This window comes from Hyposmocoma kahamanoa, unplaced genomic scaffold (genome assembly GCF_003589595.1).
Source record: "Hyposmocoma kahamanoa isolate Upper Pololo Valley unplaced genomic scaffold, ASM358959v1 192, whole genome shotgun sequence".
Classification (NCBI taxonomy): Eukaryota; Metazoa; Arthropoda; class Insecta; order Lepidoptera; family Cosmopterigidae; genus Hyposmocoma; species Hyposmocoma kahamanoa.
Window position 1 is genome coordinate 2,005,176 of NW_020653719.1, and position 19,858 is coordinate 2,025,033.

The window sequence follows — 19,858 nt, forward strand, 5'->3', positions numbered from 1 at the left end:
AATTCCGCCTTCCCCTGCCCATCGTCGGGGGACCAGACGTAGGCTTGGGTATCACTCCTATGTTGTGGATATTCCAAAGATTCGCATGAAGCGTTACGCTTCCATATTTATATGGCGAACGGCTATGGAGTAGAATTCCCTGCCTGTAGACTTGTTCCCTGAACGTTATACCTTGGACCTTTTCAATGCGAGACTGAATAGACATTATTTCGGTGTTGTGAATGAATAGGCATTATTTAGGCATGCTCCATCGTCGACCTCATCTTCACTTTTCATCTGGTGAGATGGAGGTCAAATGCGCACTTACATTTCATTAAAAAAAATTGATGCATAAATTACAGCACGTCGTGATGTAGAAATTTCAAAAGTTTTTTCCTGTTACGCAGGTATCAGAACTTTCGTGCGTAAACACGCTGGAGGAGACCCTTAAAGGTCAAAGGTTCTTATCAACTCAACGTAGAACTACTAATCGACGATCAAGGTGATTTGTGTCGTCTTAACCAAAGTTTTTGATCATTTTAATTTGAGTTTTTATCGAATGTCATGATGTTTCACCATGATATTCAATTATTTTTTTGAAAGTACTCCACTAGCTTATTATAATTTTGTAGTTGTGTTTGTAGTGCTGGACGCTATGCTAACTAAGTCACGGTATGAACCAACGACCTTACGAATTCCCCCCTCCCTAACTCCCGTAGAATATTGTGTTTGTAAATACTATTTATTGAAGTCATGGTAGTCTAATGGTTTGATATACCGTCTCACAAGCAGAGGTTGTGGGTTCGTGTCTGGACTCGTGAGTTTCTCGGAATTCATGTGCAAAATTTAATTTGAAATTTACCATGAGCGTTTCGGTGAAGGAAAACATCGTGATGAAACCAGAACGTCGAAGAAGGTACTGTAGACTAGGTAGTATGATTTGTATTAGAAATACTGGTTGAATTAATATAGGTTTGCATTTAGAATTGTGTACAGAATAGAAGATTGATGTCAAAGAGACAAGATAGACTTCTGGACAAAGATGTCAAATTGAATAAACGTAGTAAAGTTTTATTTATGAATATAATCCTCGTTTCTCATTGAAATGATCCTCTCGCTACGCTATCCCACGACTACGTCCCGTTACAGTACACAACCTTGAGTTTTTATCGAATGTCATGATGTTTCACCATGATATTCAATTATTTTTGTGAAATTACTCCACTAGCTTGTTATAATTTTGTAGTTGTGTTTGTAGTGCTCTCCGAAAGAGCGTGTGAAATCCCCAACCCGCATCGGGCCAACGTGGCGGATTATGGCCTAAAAATCCTTGCCTGAAGGGAGACCCGTTCCCAGCAGTGGGACGCATAAAATGGATTAATGATGAATTTCCAGGTTTATTATTTAAGATTAGAATAATTGTTAAACCAACATAAGTAAGCGGTTAAATGATGCCTTGCGTTTCTGTTTATTTATTCGTTAACAAGCAGGATAGAACTAAGTTAAAAAGCATCCACTTTTGTTATACTCAGTTTAATTACTTGCGAGGAATTAGATAAGATTGCAAATTAACTCCACCACCGACCTTATAGGTCAGTGAACCCCACAACAAAAAACCATTATCCAAAACCATATCGTCGAAAGGACACAATGGAAATGGTCCCGCAATTTTTAAAGTTTTTGCGCCTTTATTGAACTTGCCTTTAAAAGAATTGTGTATTCATTGTTCGTCCATTTTAAAACGCTGACGACGGGCTTGGTTTTTTGAAGTACAAAAAAAACCTGTCAAAGTCTATAAATTACTTCGGCGCTGATAAATATGTATGGGTGTATATATTATAAACCATAGGTATACAATTTTATTTTTGTACATAAAATGCTTATTACATATTTATGTATTCTGGAGCCTAAGAAACATAGATTGTCTGCCTCGAGTGCGGAAGCGAGGAAACACGTCAATGTCGGCTGATTTTAGAGTCGCTTGAGTCAGGGGGTCTACTCTCGTACTCCGTCCAACATCCGTCCGAAACAATTACAGTCAAATAAGTAATATTCGACCAAATCAAAAGGCAATGTCAAGTATGAAGATTCATTCGCATAATGTGTTTTTAAATTTGGTCGAGTACCGACCCCCTGGACCGAAACAGATACAGAGTAACAAATACAGTAGAAGTGCATAGTGAGTGCGACATGTGTGCCAACAGTACGCGGAGTTCCACATACTTGCTCAGTCCGTCATTTTCGCTTTGTACGTTACAGTTGTGTCAATTATATCGCGCATAACCTTGAAAACCATAGAGGAAAAATATTAAATGTTAAAAATTATAAAAAAGCCTTATTTTGCTACTTTGGAATGCAATTTGATAAAATAGATGTGGTATTTCATATCATTCTTATTTTGTTCAATTTTCATAAATTTCTATTTTCTGTTTATCGTAATATTTTTTTTTGTTATATGAAAAGAAAGTAAACCTGATATCTCTGCAATAAGATTTGGTACGGGCTTCTTTTTTGGAGAACTAAGTAAACATCTCGAATGCGTCGTTGTTCATATATTGACTGCTAGATGGCAGCAGATTGATTGAAATTTCAATATAAAATCAAACCTTGCAATAATAGGTCTTAATTGGCAAAGTTTAAAACATGCCAAAGTTTAAATTATACAAACAGTTCAGGAATTGTTACTTCTTTTTCAATTAGAAGTTACAACCAAACATCAAGATTTCATAGAGTTTCAAATTATGAATGTGTGAGTTTTTAGGCGATGGCGGTTCTGATAATAATCGAGCCTTAAGGCACTTCCATTTTTTTCTTCCGTAGAAAAACACATTGACAGTTAGTATTGTTAAATACATAACACTCTAGTGCAGAGAAGATGTCTCTCAAGAAGACGTCTTTCATTACTTCAATGTTAGAGAACTGGTTCTCTATGATCTGTGCAACCTTGCAGATAATAAGTTACAGAATTTCGAGTGTAGTGTTTAGTTTCAATTTGATCATAGAGCGATATGGTGGCGTCAAGTCACCCCGTGTACTGAAGAATAAATAACGGCTGTGTTATGTGTTTACTCGAATTGACATAACACATTTAATAAAAATACGCGAGAAATGGTTATAGGACGTGGTATAGAGGTGTATAAATTTTGAAGAACAATTTTCACATAAGAATACGATAATCGAAGTCGAAAAGTTTAAATACAAAAACAAAAATTAAATAAATAAGTTTATTTATGTCGTCATTAAAGTTTTTTAAACTAATCGATGCGGCCAGGTTAACTAATCAATAGTAAATGCGAACTAATTGAAACGGTGCAAGTGAATTTTGTAAACGAATAAAAAATTAAAGGATAAAGTAAAAGAACGCAAAGTTAATAGAATAATCAAATTATTGTCCAATAAAATAAAATATAAAATATACAAAAAAATAATTATTCTTAGTGAGGCCAATTTTTTAAAATACACAATACGCGTATTCATATTGTCTAATTCAATTATCATAAAAATGGCACTCTTATTACGTAATCTATTCACAAAATGTGGTGACAAATATTTTGCGCACCGAAAAATAATATTTTCATATTGATTTATCGTCTAACTCTGCATCTGGGCACATGTCTTGATGGTAGACAGAGTGATTTTGTACTATCGTAACTGAATTTCAAGTGCGGCGACATGTAACAGTGGAACACGAGAAAACAAATGCCTACGTAATGGAAATGAAACTATTTTTTTTTAATCCCGAAACGTTGTTTGAACGTAAGAAGCCAATACGTACGTAATTAAAAAAATATATTTTTTCAGAGTTGACCGTGTAATGAAAGTGGTCTGACTATTGTAAGGAGAAAGTACTAAATCAGAGGATATTTCAATTCAATCGTAGAAAATCGATGTCGAGAATTGACAAGAACGAATACATATACCCGGTGAAAGAACAATTATGTACACTCTGAAGTGTTAAGTGAATTAGTGCAAAGTGCCAAATAAGAGAACAGGTTCAATCAAGATGGAATGTATGGTGAAATTAACAGCAATTACCATATTAGCATTTATTGTTACCGTTGTATATGGCAATGATTCGAGCGGACAATGTTGTCCGCCAGGTCAAATGATTCTAATTCACAAGAGATCCAAAACATTCTGCTGGGAACCAGAAGCCAACGTGACTTCGCCGTTGAGCATCGGCTGTAATGACACAGGGTTCATTAAAGCTACAGAGGATATTGATTTCAGTGTTGACGATTATGACCAGCTTATAATAAGATTACAGAATTTTGAAGTTGAATATGAAGCTGGCAGGTGAGAGTTGGCTTTTGTTTTATAATTTATATGCCTGCTAGGTAAGTAGCTTGTGTATACGTAGATAAAGCAAGCCAGTAGCAGGCATTCCGGGCCAGGTATTTCGGCCTAAATGCCAAAAATTATTATCTATGGTTTCCTACATAATAAGAATTGTTGTACCCGCATATTTTTGTTCGAATTGAGAACCTCCTCCTTTTTTTGAAGTCGGTTAAAAATACATTTGTTTTAGTTAAACCACCAAGGAATCCAGTGTTTATAGATAATAATTTTGTCGAAATGTCGAAAATTTTATTGTAAATTATATTTTGTTTTAATTCACGCCAACAAATTCACCCTTCTTTTAAACATTTTACACAGAATTGGTAGCTCAACATTGTGACGACTGCCGATTTTTCCATATACTTTACCACGATAATCGTATTTAGTATGAGTAAAGTCGAGAGAAGAGGTTGTTGGGCCTTATTTTCATTTGCTTCATAAATTATTATCATTATTAACAGGTTTGTTACACGGTGTATGTCTTTTTCTTACTATACCTATATTTCCCAACGATTACACGTTTAAAAGAAAAAGCCATGGTAGTCTAATGGTTTGACCTACCGCTCCTCAAGCAGAGGCCGTGGGTTCGAATACGTGCTTGCACCTCCGATTTTTCGGGATTTATGTGCGAAATTTAATTTGAAATTTACCATGAGTTTTTCGCTGAAGGAAAATATCGTTATGAAACCTACACGTTGAAGAACGGAACGTGCAATGTCTTTTTAACAGACTTCAAAAAAAGGAGGAGGTTCTCAATTCGACTGTATGTTTTTTTGTATGTATGTTACGCGATAACTCTGGTATTTGTGAACCGGTTTTCATGATTGTTTTTTTGTTGGAAAGAGGGTACCTCCACAGAGGTCCCATTTAATTTTGAAGAAAATCATCCACCTTTAAGAGTGGTGGTTCACGCATGAAGATTCATTTTTATAAATAGCGCCTAAATTTTATTGTAAGGAGTAATTATTTTAATGGTTGATTATGCTATTCTCCAATTAAAGGCGTTTTACTCTCAATATACTTCGAGTAGTGAGAACCGATTTTTATTATCTCCTTTGTTAAGTCCCGTATAGTGGCGAACTAGGAGATATTTAAATAAAACTTGGCAAATAGATGTAATTCCACGTACTTTTGAGGTCGGTCTTTTTAGTACTCTGTACCGGGATTATTAGCTCTATTATGCACAGAGGACACAAAGTCAAGCCGATTCTGCGTACATAAGTGATGCCCTTCTTCTTCTTATCGATGGTAAACTCAATGCTTACTATCGTGGTGAAAGGACTTGCCAATTGGCGTAAGGTACTCGCCGATTGTTGCCCAGGATGCGTTGGATTTACAGGAAAGGAATGTTACGTTATGAAAAACAACATAAGTATTAAAATCTATACTGTTACAAGTAGATTTTTGTTTTCAGTTACTGCGTGGGTAATTCGACAATATTGAGAAATAACAGTGTTTATCGTAAATTGGCTGTAGTCTGCTACGAGGCAGACGTAGGAGTGATAGCAGATGAAACATTCGGCTACTGCATGTTCGTGTCGTCGCTGTTTCTATTTCTTACTGCATTGATTTATGTATTATTTAAGGAGCTTAGGTAAGTTATGATGAAGAATATTTAGTCTTTTATACAGGTTGCAAACAAAAAGACGAGTATTACTGGTAACCGCGCTCATGATAACAAAAACTGTAATATTAAGTTTTACTTGTTTATGTACGCAAACACGTATTGTTGCCCAATGTAAATTTCCGATTCGCCACATGCATTTTGGCCGAATAGTCGCACCTTCCTTTACACAACTTGAAAAAGCATTTATCTACTAGCGACTAGTAGACCTCCTTGTGAAATAGTTCGTCCAGAGAAGTACTGCCACCTTACCTATTTCTGCCGTCAAGCAGTAACGTCAGCTTTACTGTGTTCCGGTTTCGAAGGGTAAGGGTGTTGGTGAAATTACAGGCACATGGGACTTGTCAACTTATGTCTCAGGGTGACAAGCGCAGTAGCAACGCCCCTTAGATCTTTGCGATTTAAAGCTCTGAGTGGCTCTGCAACTGTTATGGACAGGCGTGCAGCTTACCGTCAGGCGCACGTCTTGTTCGTCCAGTCACTTGATATTATAAAATAAGAAATACAAATAGAAGACATATTTTAAAGGTTTTCATTTAAATAAATATACATAATCAAATACGTCTGTCGTTATTAAAATGTGTATGGCTAAAAATTGATTTCGATACTAACAGACTAACTGTCAAAATAAGAATAAAGCAGTACCTAATGTGAGCATTACTGTGTTCCGGTTTCGAAGAGTTAGAGTGCTGGTGAAATTACAGGCATATGGGACTTGTCTACTTAGGCCTCAGGGTGACGGGCCACTCAGATCTTTGCGATTTAAGGCTCTGAGTGGCTCTGCAACTGACATGGACAGGCGTGTAACTTACATCAGGCGCACAACTTGTTTGTCCCGTCACTTGATATTATAAAAAAAACTACTTTTCAAAACTAAAAATATATGACCCATGTCTTTAAATACTAATAAATCAAATAAGAAAAGAATCTAGATTGTTAAAACTATTCGCGCATTAGGTTTACGACGCAAGGTGTTAAAAACCGATCTCGAAGAAACAAGATTTCATGTAATAAAGATTACCGAGAAACCAACATCAGTGTTCTGCAACATTAATCAGGACCATGACCTTGATTATTGAATCGTATTCCCACACAAAGAGAAAACTGTAAAGCAGCTAAATATAGCATTCACAGCCCACCCACTTCTCGAAATAAATTGTCTATTTGTTTATTCGAAATAAGCATTTTTAGAGCGTTACAAAAAATAATAAGATTGGAATTGTTAATATCGGTTCCATATTTATAAATTGTTGATGATGACTTTTATGAATATAATGTGTTCTGTGACCGTACGTTTTGCGTCGGCGGTCCGAGCGCAACGTCTTTTTCTCTCTAGTGCACGGAATTCCGCGGAACGCGCTTCCGAGTAAGTAAATGTAGTGGCTCCCTAATTTACTGCCCCTGTGGTCACACGGTTACTATACCGGTCCGCCAAGCAGGGGTCCCGAGTTCGATTCCCGGCCCGGGAGATACATTTGTACAAATGTTTGTAAAAATATGTGAGACAGGCTAATATGTTATATTACAAGTTGACTATATACTGCCGTAATGTAAAACCATATGTAATGTAAAAATAAAATTGAAACCAAAAACAAAGATCGGGCGGATAATGATATTCGTGAGGTCTGCTGGCTCTTTTTTTATAATATCAAGTGACGGGACGAACAAGTCATGCGCCTGGTAGTAAGCTACTATAACAGTTGCAGTGCCACTCAGAGCTTTAAATAGCAAAGATCTGAAAAGCACTGCCACTGGGTCCGACACCCTGAGATATAAGTTGCCAAGTCCCATGTGCCTGTAATTTCACCAGCACCCTTAACCCTTCAAAACCGGAACACAGTAATTCTAACATTACTGCTTGGCAGCAGAAATAGGTATGGTACAGCAGCAGTACTTCCCTGGACGACTCTTTCACTGCAACTCGTACCGTAGTTTAGTTGGGAAAGCGATAGCCACGGTGTGGCAAGGTTGTTGGTTCAAGTACAACCGGATCGAAAGGATTTTTCTTTGTGCTCGATCTTTGTATCAATAATAACAAAAAATTTTTAGTATTTTCACAAAAATAAATGAGTATATTTTTGTGAAAATACTAACAATGTTTTGTTATGATATTCAAATCATGGTAGAAAAACATCATGATGTTGAACAAAATAAATGTCGTGTTGTAGATACAATTAATAATAATTATATTTTTTAGGGACCTTCTGGGCAAAAGCATCATCAACTTTTGCTTTAGTCTTGGAGTGGGACTTTGTATATTAGCTGTAATGAAGATTGTACCGTATATTGACATGGATCTCTGCGCTGCCAGAGGTAAGACAGAAACCTATTTTTATACACTAGAGGTAAGACAGAAACCTATTTTTATACACAGTCAGACAAGTCCAATTCCATTGTCGCATATTCTCTGTGTTAGTATAAAGCGCATTGGAGATTTGAGATCCTGTCACTTATATTGTCTACTGTCTATGGTACATTTTATCTATACACCCACAAAACGATTGGTTTTCCAAACTGCCGAGATTTACTGAAAGGGATTCTTATCGTCGAAAAAATAAAAAGCGGGACGGCTGACTTATTTTTGAGAAATTCCCTCTTAAGTGGAATATGGGATTTCGTTGCCAACGAAACGTGTGGTGTTTAAGATGCTACTGAAAGTTATTGAAGAGTATATTAACGATTGTATGCATGTTGCCTGCGCAAGGGATAGTTCTTAGCAGAAATTATCTTTTTAAGAAAATCTTCCAAAGCTTCGAAGTTGAGTGGAATTTTATTACCCACAAAAAGACAAGGCCTAAAAACAATCTTACTTCAATGTAAGCTTAAAGTAAGCTTATTATAACATTACTCATATTCGTACCATGACAAACCTGTCCAGTGTATCATTGTATCATCATATCCAATGTATTATTGCTAAAATGATTGAAAGAACGAATGATTTCCCAATATTGTCTATTCCTTACTAAAAATTGGAAAGAAATAACGCTATATGAACTATGTAATGCCATCTCTGTCTTTTTTGATGTTCCGAATCGTCGTATCGTAGTATAATGTTTAAGTACTTCATGTTATTTACATGCAGAGAATTTTAACTGTTAAAAAAAGAAAATAATGTAATAAATAAAATATTGAAGAGATTTATGTAAATAAATAAGTTCAACTTTTAATCATTACAAATCAATATTTAGACAATAAATAAGAAAATAATATTGTTTCCATTGCATCCGTGTAACTAGTTTAAGATTGCTAAATTTGACATAAGAACAATATTACTTTAATGGTAAAGTCGCGTCATAGTACGAACTGTGTGAATGAATAGTCACAAAGCTGCATTGGCAGCATAAAACATCATAGTTTTAACGTTATAATAAGCTTACTTTAAGCGCGTCATGGTATGAAAAGTCAATGTAAGGTTAAAGTAACATTGTTTTAAGAGGTTGTGGTAGGCTTCCTGGTTTTCAAAGCCTGCCGAGAGTTACTGAAAAGTATATACTAACGATTTAATTGATGATAATTGGTGCGCAATTCTTATCATCGAAACAATAAAAATGCTTACAGTAGGGCTTATTTTTGAGGAACTAACTCATTCATAGGAATTTTGTAACGTATTAAACGAGTTATGTTCATGATCCTGCCAATAGTTCTCGACAATACACTAAATTGTGATAGTGTCAGCTTGTGTCTAATGTCATTTGTTTTTGCGAGAAATCGCGGTGACCGTGTCGATTTTGTTTTCATATAATAGCGCATTACTTAATCCGGGCATACTAAATTGCATATTTTTTAAATTACGTGGACTATCATGTCATTTGGCGCATAATTCTTGACTTAACATATGTATAGGAAATGAAACTATTTTTCAACTCATTACTTACTTATTTGTCAACTTTACATGTGAAGTCGACCACTCCATTTTGTTTTTTCTTTGTTTAAAAAGAATATGTATCTGAGTATACTTACGACGAGTGTGAGTATACTTACGTATATACTAACTATTGCCGCAGAAAGAATCACTAAAAGCCGTTTTAGGGTGGCAGTGTGAAGTAAACCACCTAGTTTTAAATTAATTTCTATACCGTCAAGATAACAACGGTGAAAACTGTATACCTGTGTATGCATTTATACAGTAGTTTAGAGTGCCAGTCTTGATAGCTATCGATCAGACAAGAAACAATGTCAACTTCGATATTCCTCGACTTAAGTAGCGATGACGATCGCCATAATGCCTATCTCTCGCGTAATATTCAGGTTACCTTTCTTTATTTGACTTCGGTGGCAATTTTCATTAGAATATTTAAATAATGAAAATTGCCACCGAAATAGACAGAGAAAATTTAATTTTAAGGTAATTTGAAAATTACCCTCGCTGTTTCTACAAAAATTTCATGTATCAAAAAACAGAGCTTTAGTTTTGACGTCGCCGTCGTAAACAAAACGCATTTAACCGAAAGACAAAAAAATGAACTGAACCATTTGGTACCAACGTATCCAAACGTTGTTTGGTAAAAACAAGATTGTGAATTATTTAATTAGACAAAATCAACTAAAAAAAATAATTACTTAAACTATTTCGAAGTCGTTCCTCAATACTAATTGATAAATTCCGATAAATTATTATTTTTCCAACTTGTTTGTATTTGATTAACGATTCTTATAATGGCTAAACACGTTTCCGGTTTTTTTTTTTTTCAAATTATAATTTTATACCTTTTGCAGGGTTCCTGGCATATTTTTTTGTAATAGCTAGTTTCTTTTGGACAAATTCGATATCCATACAGATATTGATAAGTATGAAGTGAGTAATTTATACACCTTAATAATAATAATAGTTAGTCTATATAATCTAGTATAGTCTCACAGGCCTCCACTCACAATGAAAGGGCTTGGGTTGCTCCAACGCGGGTCCAATGCGGAATGGGAACGCCACACATATAATAATAGCTGTTCTTTCTTTTTTTTATAATGCTAAATCATGAGACGAACAAGTCGTGCGCCTGATTGTAAACGATACGCCTGTCTGTAACAGTTGCAGTGCCACCCAGAGCTTTAAATCGCAAAGATCTGAGGTGCACTGCCTCTGCGCCCGTCACACTTTATGTTGAAAAGTCCCAGTTGCCTGTAATTTCACCAAGCACCCCTTACCCTTCAAAACCGGAACGCAGTAATGCTCACATTAAAGGTGCAAGCCCCGATTTGAACTAACGGCACTCTATCCTTGACACAATTAGGCTACCACGAGTTACTTAATATCTTATTTAATAATTTAATTGTGAAGGACACAAAGTTCCACTATTTTTAACCGACTTCAAAAAAAGAAGGAGGTTCTCAATTATTCTTTTTTGTATGTATGTTACTCGATAACTCCGTCATATGTGAACCGATTTTGATGACTCTTTTTTTGTTGGAAAGAGGATACGTCAGAAGTGGTCCCATTTATTATTTATATATAATTTGAAGAAAATATTCGACCTCAAAGGGTGGTAAATTAGGGGATGAATGACTTTAGAGGTCGGGTTTTTTAGTACTCTGTACTGAGGTTAGGTTATTAAACATGTTTTTGCCAAAGGTTATTATATAAATTGTAAATAGTAAACAATAATTTTATTCAAGGCGGCCCTCCGTACTAAACTACGGTTGGAAAGAATTCATCTGGTACGCAATCTACTCTTGGGGTAGCCCTGCTATTTTAGCCATGATCATGGCTATAATCAATTTCATGCCTGGAAATCACTTGAAGCCTGGCCTGGGGTTAAACAACTGCTGGTTTTTTAGTAAGTAGCTTCTTAGTTTTTATTTAATTTGTTTAAAGTGTAGTTTTTGTGTAATTATTTAGCAGGTATATTTTTTTTATCGACTTCAAAAAAAGGAGGACGTTCTCAATAGGACTGATTTTTTTTTAATGTATGATACACATTTGTGACGTGACTGGAATTTGTGAACTGATTTCGACGATTCTTGTTGTTCGAAAGAGGGTACCTCAGTGGTTGGTCCCATTCAAATTTAAAGAAAATATTCCACCTGTAAGGGTGGCAAAGTAGGGAATGATCCGGTTTCGCGCCCTTTCCGGTAAACTTCCGGAAAGGGCGCGAAACCGCCCAATAAAATAGATGTCATTCCACGAACTTTTGAGGTCGATTTTTTTTAAATAAAAAAGTTACAATTACTATAATATCAAGTGACGGGACGAACAAAACGTCCGCCTGGTGGTAAGCGCGCCTATCCATAGCAATTGCAGTGACACTCAGAGCTTTAAATCGCAAAGACCTGAGGGGCACCGGCACTGCGCCCGTCATCCTGAGACATAAAGTTGACGAGTCCCACGTGCCCGTAATTTCACATGTGGTTAACAAATAATCTATTATTTCAGATACGAAACAGCAATGGTGGTACATGTACAGTGTCATGACTTTATTGATACTAATCAACATTGGCATCTTCATCTACACGTCGTTTATGCTTTGGCGAAACTCATTCTCCTCCAGCCATATAAAAGCGTTGAGATTCAAGTATGTTTATAAGCCCTTGGACGTAAATAATTTCGTTCCGTGGCTTAGTTGGTACAGCGTCTGCCACGGTATGCTAGAAGACGTCGGTTCGAATCCGGCCGGATCCAAGTTTTTTTTTCTGAGTGTTCGATCTTTGTATTAATAAATATAACAAAGTAGTGAAGTAATTTAACAAAAAATAATTGAATATTAATTCAATAAAAATTTAAAGGACGTAAATATTTAAACAAGCTGCCTTGAATTTTTTTCGAAATGGCGCTTTCGCTTTCAACAAAACACGGATGATATCCATAGCATTATAAGTTTCCGGAATTGGCCACTTACATCGGCAATATTTAAAAAGTAATTACAACATTTGAAAATGGAACTCTTTGGCTGTAGAATACAGTTTGTTTCATTTGCTGTCACTTACATCGTAGCGTCATTTTAGAAAGTGGTTGTCTACATCACCATGGATTTAACTCGTGAAAATTTTCGTAGTATGATTTTCTACGACTTTAAGTGTTATTTAACAGCTCAGAGACGAATCTCAGTGACGAATTTCGTGATGGTCGCCCTTCCACTGCTGTGAACAACAAAAACATTGATTCTGTGCACTGTGTGATCAAAACAGACAGGCATGTGACATACTATGAGATTCGGGCATCGTTAGGCATGAGTCGAATACAATCAATACAACAAACATTTGGGTGTGACAAAGCTGTGCTCGCGGTGGATCCCACACAATTTGACTGAGGCTCGAAAAACGGATCGCGTTACTTGGTGGAATGCCATGCTTACCAGATTCAACGAAGGAGCATCAAATTTGGTGTGGGACATAGTAACATGTGACGAAACATGGATTTATAGTTACGATCCCAAAACAAAGCAGCAATCGAGCGTATGGGTCTTTCGAGATGAGCCGAAACCAATCAAAGTGGCGCGCGTGCAAAGTGCCTCTAAGAGGATGATTGCTTTTTTTTAAATAAAACTGGACACGTGGCTACTGTTGCTTTGGAGAATCGTTGTACCGTGAATAGTGATTTGTTTTTTTGACCATTTGTTTGCCGGAAGTTATTGACAAACTCCGTAAAAATAGCCGTAAACGCCATATTATCTTACACCACGAGAATGCAAGTTCTCACACCAGCAGACAGACAAATTCTAATCTAATTTCTGACCATTTATAATATTTTTTTCTTATTAATTCCGGAAACTTATAGTGCGCCACACGTATATGAGTTACTACAGTACAAATTGAATACAAATATAATAACAATAATAAATGTTTAATGACTGTATAGTATAATCGAGTTCTAAGGCCCTATGCACACGGCATATTTTATACGCGCCGACGACGCGCATTTCATGAACGGTGCCGTAAACGCGCGTCAACTACGCGTGTACGCGCCACAGACGCGCTGTTGTCGATCGAATCGATTCAAACACGCGTAAACATCGCGTTGCAAGCAAAATGTTTATATACTCCACTGGAGTCTATACTTGGAATTTCATTTAGTTGCTTCATTTCAAAAACTAACTGAAATTAACAATCGAAACTAAAATTAAAACTATCTCTTATCAAAATGCGCAAGCCACACGGGCGACAACAGCACGTCTGCAGCGCGTATGCATATACGCTGTGTGCAGAGCTAACCTATGGTCTAGGTTTTCGTGATTACTACAAAAATCGCGTGAAAAGATACCGCCTACCTGAGTGAAATGGCGCGGTATTCCGGTTTCGCCAAATACCGCGCGGTATTTTTCGCTACCGGAATAACGCGGTCACGGTTCACTGCTCAGAATAACAAATTTAAAACCGAAAAAATAGTTTCTTTTCCAATGCATGGTATCACTTGTTGACAGTAACACAGAAAACTTTTGGTTTTTAAGTATAACAAATACAAGTAGTAAATAACAAATGTTATTTACCATTACCTACAGTCCAACTACCGCATATTACAAACTGGTTTCAAATCTGGGAATTCCTTTTCCAGTCAAGAGCACATCAATCTTTACATTTCCAATATTTGAACAGTCTAAAAATAGAAATGAATTTAAATCGTGATGTTAGGTTTAACGGCTCTTGATTCTGCATTATGAGTACCAGAGAGCCTAAATTAACTGTAGAGGCATTACCCAGATTCCGTTCATTAAAATAAATTTAAAAAACGCGTTTCTAAATTATGCCTAACCTAAATCGAACTTAGGACTGTGCCTATTTGGGTCACCAAAGTCGTCATCGTAATAAAAAAGGTAAGAAAAGAGCAGTGGTGAGGTCAGACAAAAAAGAGGAATGTCCGATAATTGAGCTGGTCTATTCGATGCTAAGTAGAGCAGTGGAAGCCTAACTGAAGGGTGAGTACTTGTCAAGGTTAGAGACGGGTCGAATCCTTGTGGCAGGATGTATCTTTGATTTTAAATTCTAAACAACGTACATTTCAGAATGTTTAGTAATACCTCTCGATAACGATGTAGAAAAACAATGTTATGAAATCTTTGTATTGAACACGATTGACAATCCTTGGAAATGTGTGATGTCGTTGACCTTTAAGCCATGGCAGATGATGGCCTACAGTCTCTTATCTAATATATTAGTAAATTTTTATTTTTTTCAGATTTACAATGACGTTAAGACTCTTCTTTGTTATGGGTGTGCCTTGGATATTCGAGATGATTGGCACAATGGTCAAGTCTCATATAGTATGGTATGTATTCTTTGTAAATTCTAACACAATTGTTACGTAATATTTCTATTGCAATTTTTTAGATTATCCACTAACTCCATTGTTCAGGTTTAATAATTAATTTTGATATCAGATTAGCATTTGTTTATTGAAGAAGAAAGAGAAAACATTCAAAAGACTCGATTTATCCGCTGCTGACGTTTGAACACAGAAGGTTAGATAGCTGTGACATTCATGTTATTAAGGAAAAATTATTGGCCCAGCCCTGTTATTTGTTAACCGACTTCAAAAAAGGAGGAGGTTCTCAATTCGACTGTATGTTTTTTTATGGTGTTACGCGATAACTCCGGTATTTGTGAACCGATTTTCATGATTCTTTTTTTCTTGGAAAGGAGGTACTTCCATAGTGGTCCCATTTCATTTTGAAGAAAATCATCCACCTCTAAGGGTGGCTGTTCACGCATGAAGATTCATTTTTATAAGTAGCGACTAAATTTTACTTAAGGAGCAATTATTTTAATGGTTGATTTTGCTATTTCTCCAATTCAAGGCGTTTTTCTCTCCATATACTTTGAGTAGTGAGAATCGATTTTTATTATCTCCAGTCTCAAGTCCTGTATACTGACGAATTTAAGGATATTTCAATAAAACTTAACAAATAGACGTAATTCCACGTACTTTTGAGGTCGGTTTTTTTAGTACTCTGTACTGAGATTATTTTAAATAGCGCGCTTTCCATAATGAAGTCACGCGTTAATTTAGGTTTAAGACGATTCAAGAATAGATTGGTTATCTGATGTAATTGAAACTAGTTCTATCAATTGATTATTTATGACGTTTTGCAAACCACACAATATTAAACGCGTTACTTTATAATCCTTTGTGGTCCTGCGACCTTATTGCTTCATAGATTAGTAAGTCTTATCCATTTTAAAGAGTACTGAATCGAATCGGCTGCGAAAAGTGTGAAAGGTTTATAACTTGCACACCACACAGGCGTTATAAAGTGTGCTTAGAAATTTCTAAACGCTTTGGCAGGGTCTGGCACGTAAGCCTTTTAAGCAAGCTTCCCTCTTATGGGCTTTCCACTAACTGATGGTGATGTTGGTGAACTTAGTCTTTAATTTGAGTGGTCTTAGAAGGCTACCCTTCCGAACATCGGGCGATAGAGTTCCTCATGGTTCCAAACTGTTCGCAATTCTCTTTCTGCTGCAGATCAATGATATGTTAATTCCAGGTGCCTTTGAGTATGCTGATGACAGCACAGTTGTGGACAGGTACTTGACCAATGCAAGGGTCAGTGGAGAAGAAATCCAGTCTTATTGAGACTCCATAGTTAGTCCTTTGAATTTGACACTTAAGGCAGTTTCTGATTGGGGCGATGTCAATCTTGTCAAATTTAATGCTACCAAAACGTATGCGTGTCTATTCTCCACAAAACGGAGTCCGTTTCACCTGACTCCGACGTTTCGTAATATATCCAATCCATACCCATAGCCGACCGTCTTCAGCTCCTTGGAATGGACCTATCGTCCAATCTGAACTTCGGCAGATACATTGAATTTATGCCCAAAAATGTAGCCAGGAAGTTTGGGATCCTTTCCAAGATGAGGCGTTACTTCACACCGGGACGGTTGCTTCAGCTGTACCAAGCACAAGTCAAGCCACTTACGGGGTGGCTCTGCTAAATATCAACTGGCCACTTGGGATTCAATCGACATGCTTGTCAATCGGGTTATGGGTGATTGGGAATTAGTAGAGGCGAAGCTGCAGAGGCTTGAACGTCGCCGTAACATTGCCTGCTTATCGGTATATTCTACAGGATATGTCACGGAGAGTGTGCGATGGAATTGTATAATTTGATTCCGCCTTCCTCTTTCCATCATCGGGGGACTAGACGTGGTCTGGAGTTCCACCCGTATGTTGTGGACATTCCTAGGAATCGCACGAAGCGTTTCGCTTTCACATTTGTATGGCGAGCGGATAGGGAGTGGACGTAGATGTTGAAAATGGCAGACGTGAGACCTTTTGGAATAGCTCTTTTTAAAGTAAGCGTAGTTTAAATGGAAAGGGGTAGGCGGAATTAAATCGTGCAATTTTTTATACCCAGAACACCCACGCCGAAATCATTAGCGAAATTTCGTTTTCTAAACGGGTTCGGGAATGGAAACCGGGATCTTCTCATTTAACGTCCAGAGTCCTAATCGACGAAAAGAAGAGCAGTTATAAATACATGTAGGATTAGCGCTGTCACTTTGATTCGTAGGTCGAGCTAATTTTTTCCCAGATATTATATAATATATAGATAAGATAATTTTTTCCCTATACTCGGCATTAGATGCGTGGTGTTAACGCATCTAATGCCGAGTATAGGTCGCCCTTAATATTTTTCATTGATTCCTGACCTTATGTAACCAGGCAGTTAATTTCTACTATCCATAACCATACTCTAATAGTGATCAAACTTTTTACTTTTTAGGGAAATACTAGACTTAATGAATTCGCTACAAGGAGTGTTAGTATTCCTAGTACTGGTTGTCTTCCGACGAAGAGTAGTTAAGCTGATGCATCAAAGAGGGTGGCTGGACTGCATCTCAGGACCTGTTGAGAAATGCTTGGCTGTTGGAGAGGACGAAGAAAATGTGGTACAGCATACGATTGGATATCCAATGGATGAGCCGAAAATTAATGGAAATGGGATTGCTAAATAGCATTTCGCCAACTGGAAACTTATATATCTTCATTACAAAGGCCAAGATTGTCTTTAGCTATACGACTGTGATCTCAGGCCTCCGACACTAGACACTACTCTGTTGTCATATCTCGCTTTTCTTTTGCTTTGGAGCGCCTATAGATAGGGCTACACATTTAATTTCATTTGCTTTTTGACTAAGTGTGCATAAATTGTATTTGGGTCATATGTTTCTAACCATTTACAAATTAATAAATCAAGTTATTGTTTAAATGTATGCGATAGACGCCAATTTATTCTATATAAATGTCGGAGCCAGTAATCGCTTCAAACGTATTGTAACAGTATTCGGTTTATTGTTTACGTAATGCGCTGTACAAAACTACAAATCTTAGCTAATATTTTTACATGTTGTTTTCTAATCATTAGAGAAACTATTTACTAAACTTTCTACGAATCGCAATAACGAGTCTAGATCACGGTTTCTTTGTTTACAAATGTCACGTCAGTTTGACGGCTCAAATTGGGGAGAACGTGAGATGGAGAGGGGTGGCTCTGGAGTTATATAAATCTGTTCAGTTTAATCAGTTATCTGACGTGGTCCTATAATATGATGGCCGTTGGTAGGCTTGCCATGTGAAAATAAAGAGTGAAATGGATGGGCAATGTTTATAAACAGCGCACATTGACAAGAGGGGCTTTTTGTGTGACTTACTTGGAAAGTGAAGACGTAAGCGCGACCGCTCTCTGTGAACTTGCGTGACATTTAAAATCTGTTATAACCTGATCCGTCTTTTGTACTGTGACGGTGTGACCTCCTTACACCTTCATCTCACCTTTTGTACATGTACATATATATATCTGTAATTCAGTTTCTCGGCCCATTTAGGAGTAAGTGCCTTTATTAAAGTGTAGGGAGTGTTTTATACTGTTGTATCTGTTTTTTTACATTTACCTTTTTATTGTTACAACCCTTTCAGTACTTTCAAACTAGTTACTGTAAAAAGTGGATAAACGAATTAATTGCAATCAACTGACATTATTATTTCATCGCCGACTGAACGAATTGATAACGAAAAGTGAATAGGCTAATTATCAAAGGATTTACTGATCAAATCAGTGATAAAGATATTTCTCATAATATATGTCGGAGTAAGACCGTAAGGGAGACAGAACGGACGGAGTTCACTTCAGTTCGACCGGAAAAATGGAAATTAATATTAAATTATAATATTATATATACATTTTAATAGTAGTTTCCATTATTCCGATCAACTGAAGTGAACTATTTTCCCCAATTTCCCAATTTTTCTTTGTGTTGTTGTAGTAGCGGTTGAAACGCAGCTTTTATCCGGAAAGACTAAATATAACACACCCTTTTGGCAGAAAGCCAACTGGTACAACATGTACAGGAACATATTATTGTTTTTTAATAATTGTATGTATGTACGTAATTAAGTAATAACTTAAGGTAATAATATCACGAGAGCGTTATTTAAATAACTACATACGTATATCTAGTCTTTTAATTAAGACATAAGTAGGGCATTAAGAAAGAATCTTAGCATTTGTATGTGTAAATAATGTATTAAATTAAGTTTGTTTTATATACTGCCTAACCTTTTCATATTTATTGTGTAATAATAAGGATTTCACTGTCATTCAGTCATTAGTCAAATAAGTTATATTTGTAAAAAAAAGTAATCTAATTTAATAGTGCTTACTTATTGCGTTAACAATAAAGCTGTATTTTTTAAAACATCTTTTTCATAGAGTCCTTCGAAATCATAAAAATAAAACTTTTGTGAGAAAGCCAGATATTGGATATAAATGGCTCGTATTACAATTTGATAATGGTTTATGATTTCAACAGCTCCACTACATAGTCTAAACCAGTCTTTCCCAAAGTGGGCGATAACGCCCCCTTATGGGCGCTGCAGGGCGGGTAAGAGACCCAGAAAAAAAATGGGGGCGTTGTGTAGAGGCTTAGGGGGAGATTTGTAATTTCATCTAGGAAGACTCTTGGGGTCGTATTCCAGAACTCTACTCAATG

General features: G+C 36.5%; 2 protein-coding genes across 2 annotated transcripts in view; one reads left to right on the top strand and one right to left on the bottom strand.

Moving 5' to 3' along the window:
* Positions 1–19,858, bottom strand: part of LOC113226632 (RNA helicase aquarius) — a 129,825-nt gene that overhangs the window by 52,404 nt on the left and 57,563 nt on the right. The window lies entirely within an intron of this gene.
* LOC113226635 (G-protein coupled receptor Mth2-like) lies at positions 3,902–18,985 on the top strand. The gene is made up of 8 exons (XM_026459353.1): positions 3,902–4,275; positions 5,732–5,911; positions 8,139–8,254; positions 10,658–10,736; positions 11,552–11,712; positions 12,309–12,447; positions 15,045–15,134; positions 17,593–18,985. Exons 1-8 carry the CDS (start codon positions 3,983–3,985, stop codon positions 17,822–17,824), a joined length of 1,290 nt encoding a protein of 429 aa, XP_026315138.1. The 5' UTR covers positions 3,902–3,982; the 3' UTR covers positions 17,825–18,985.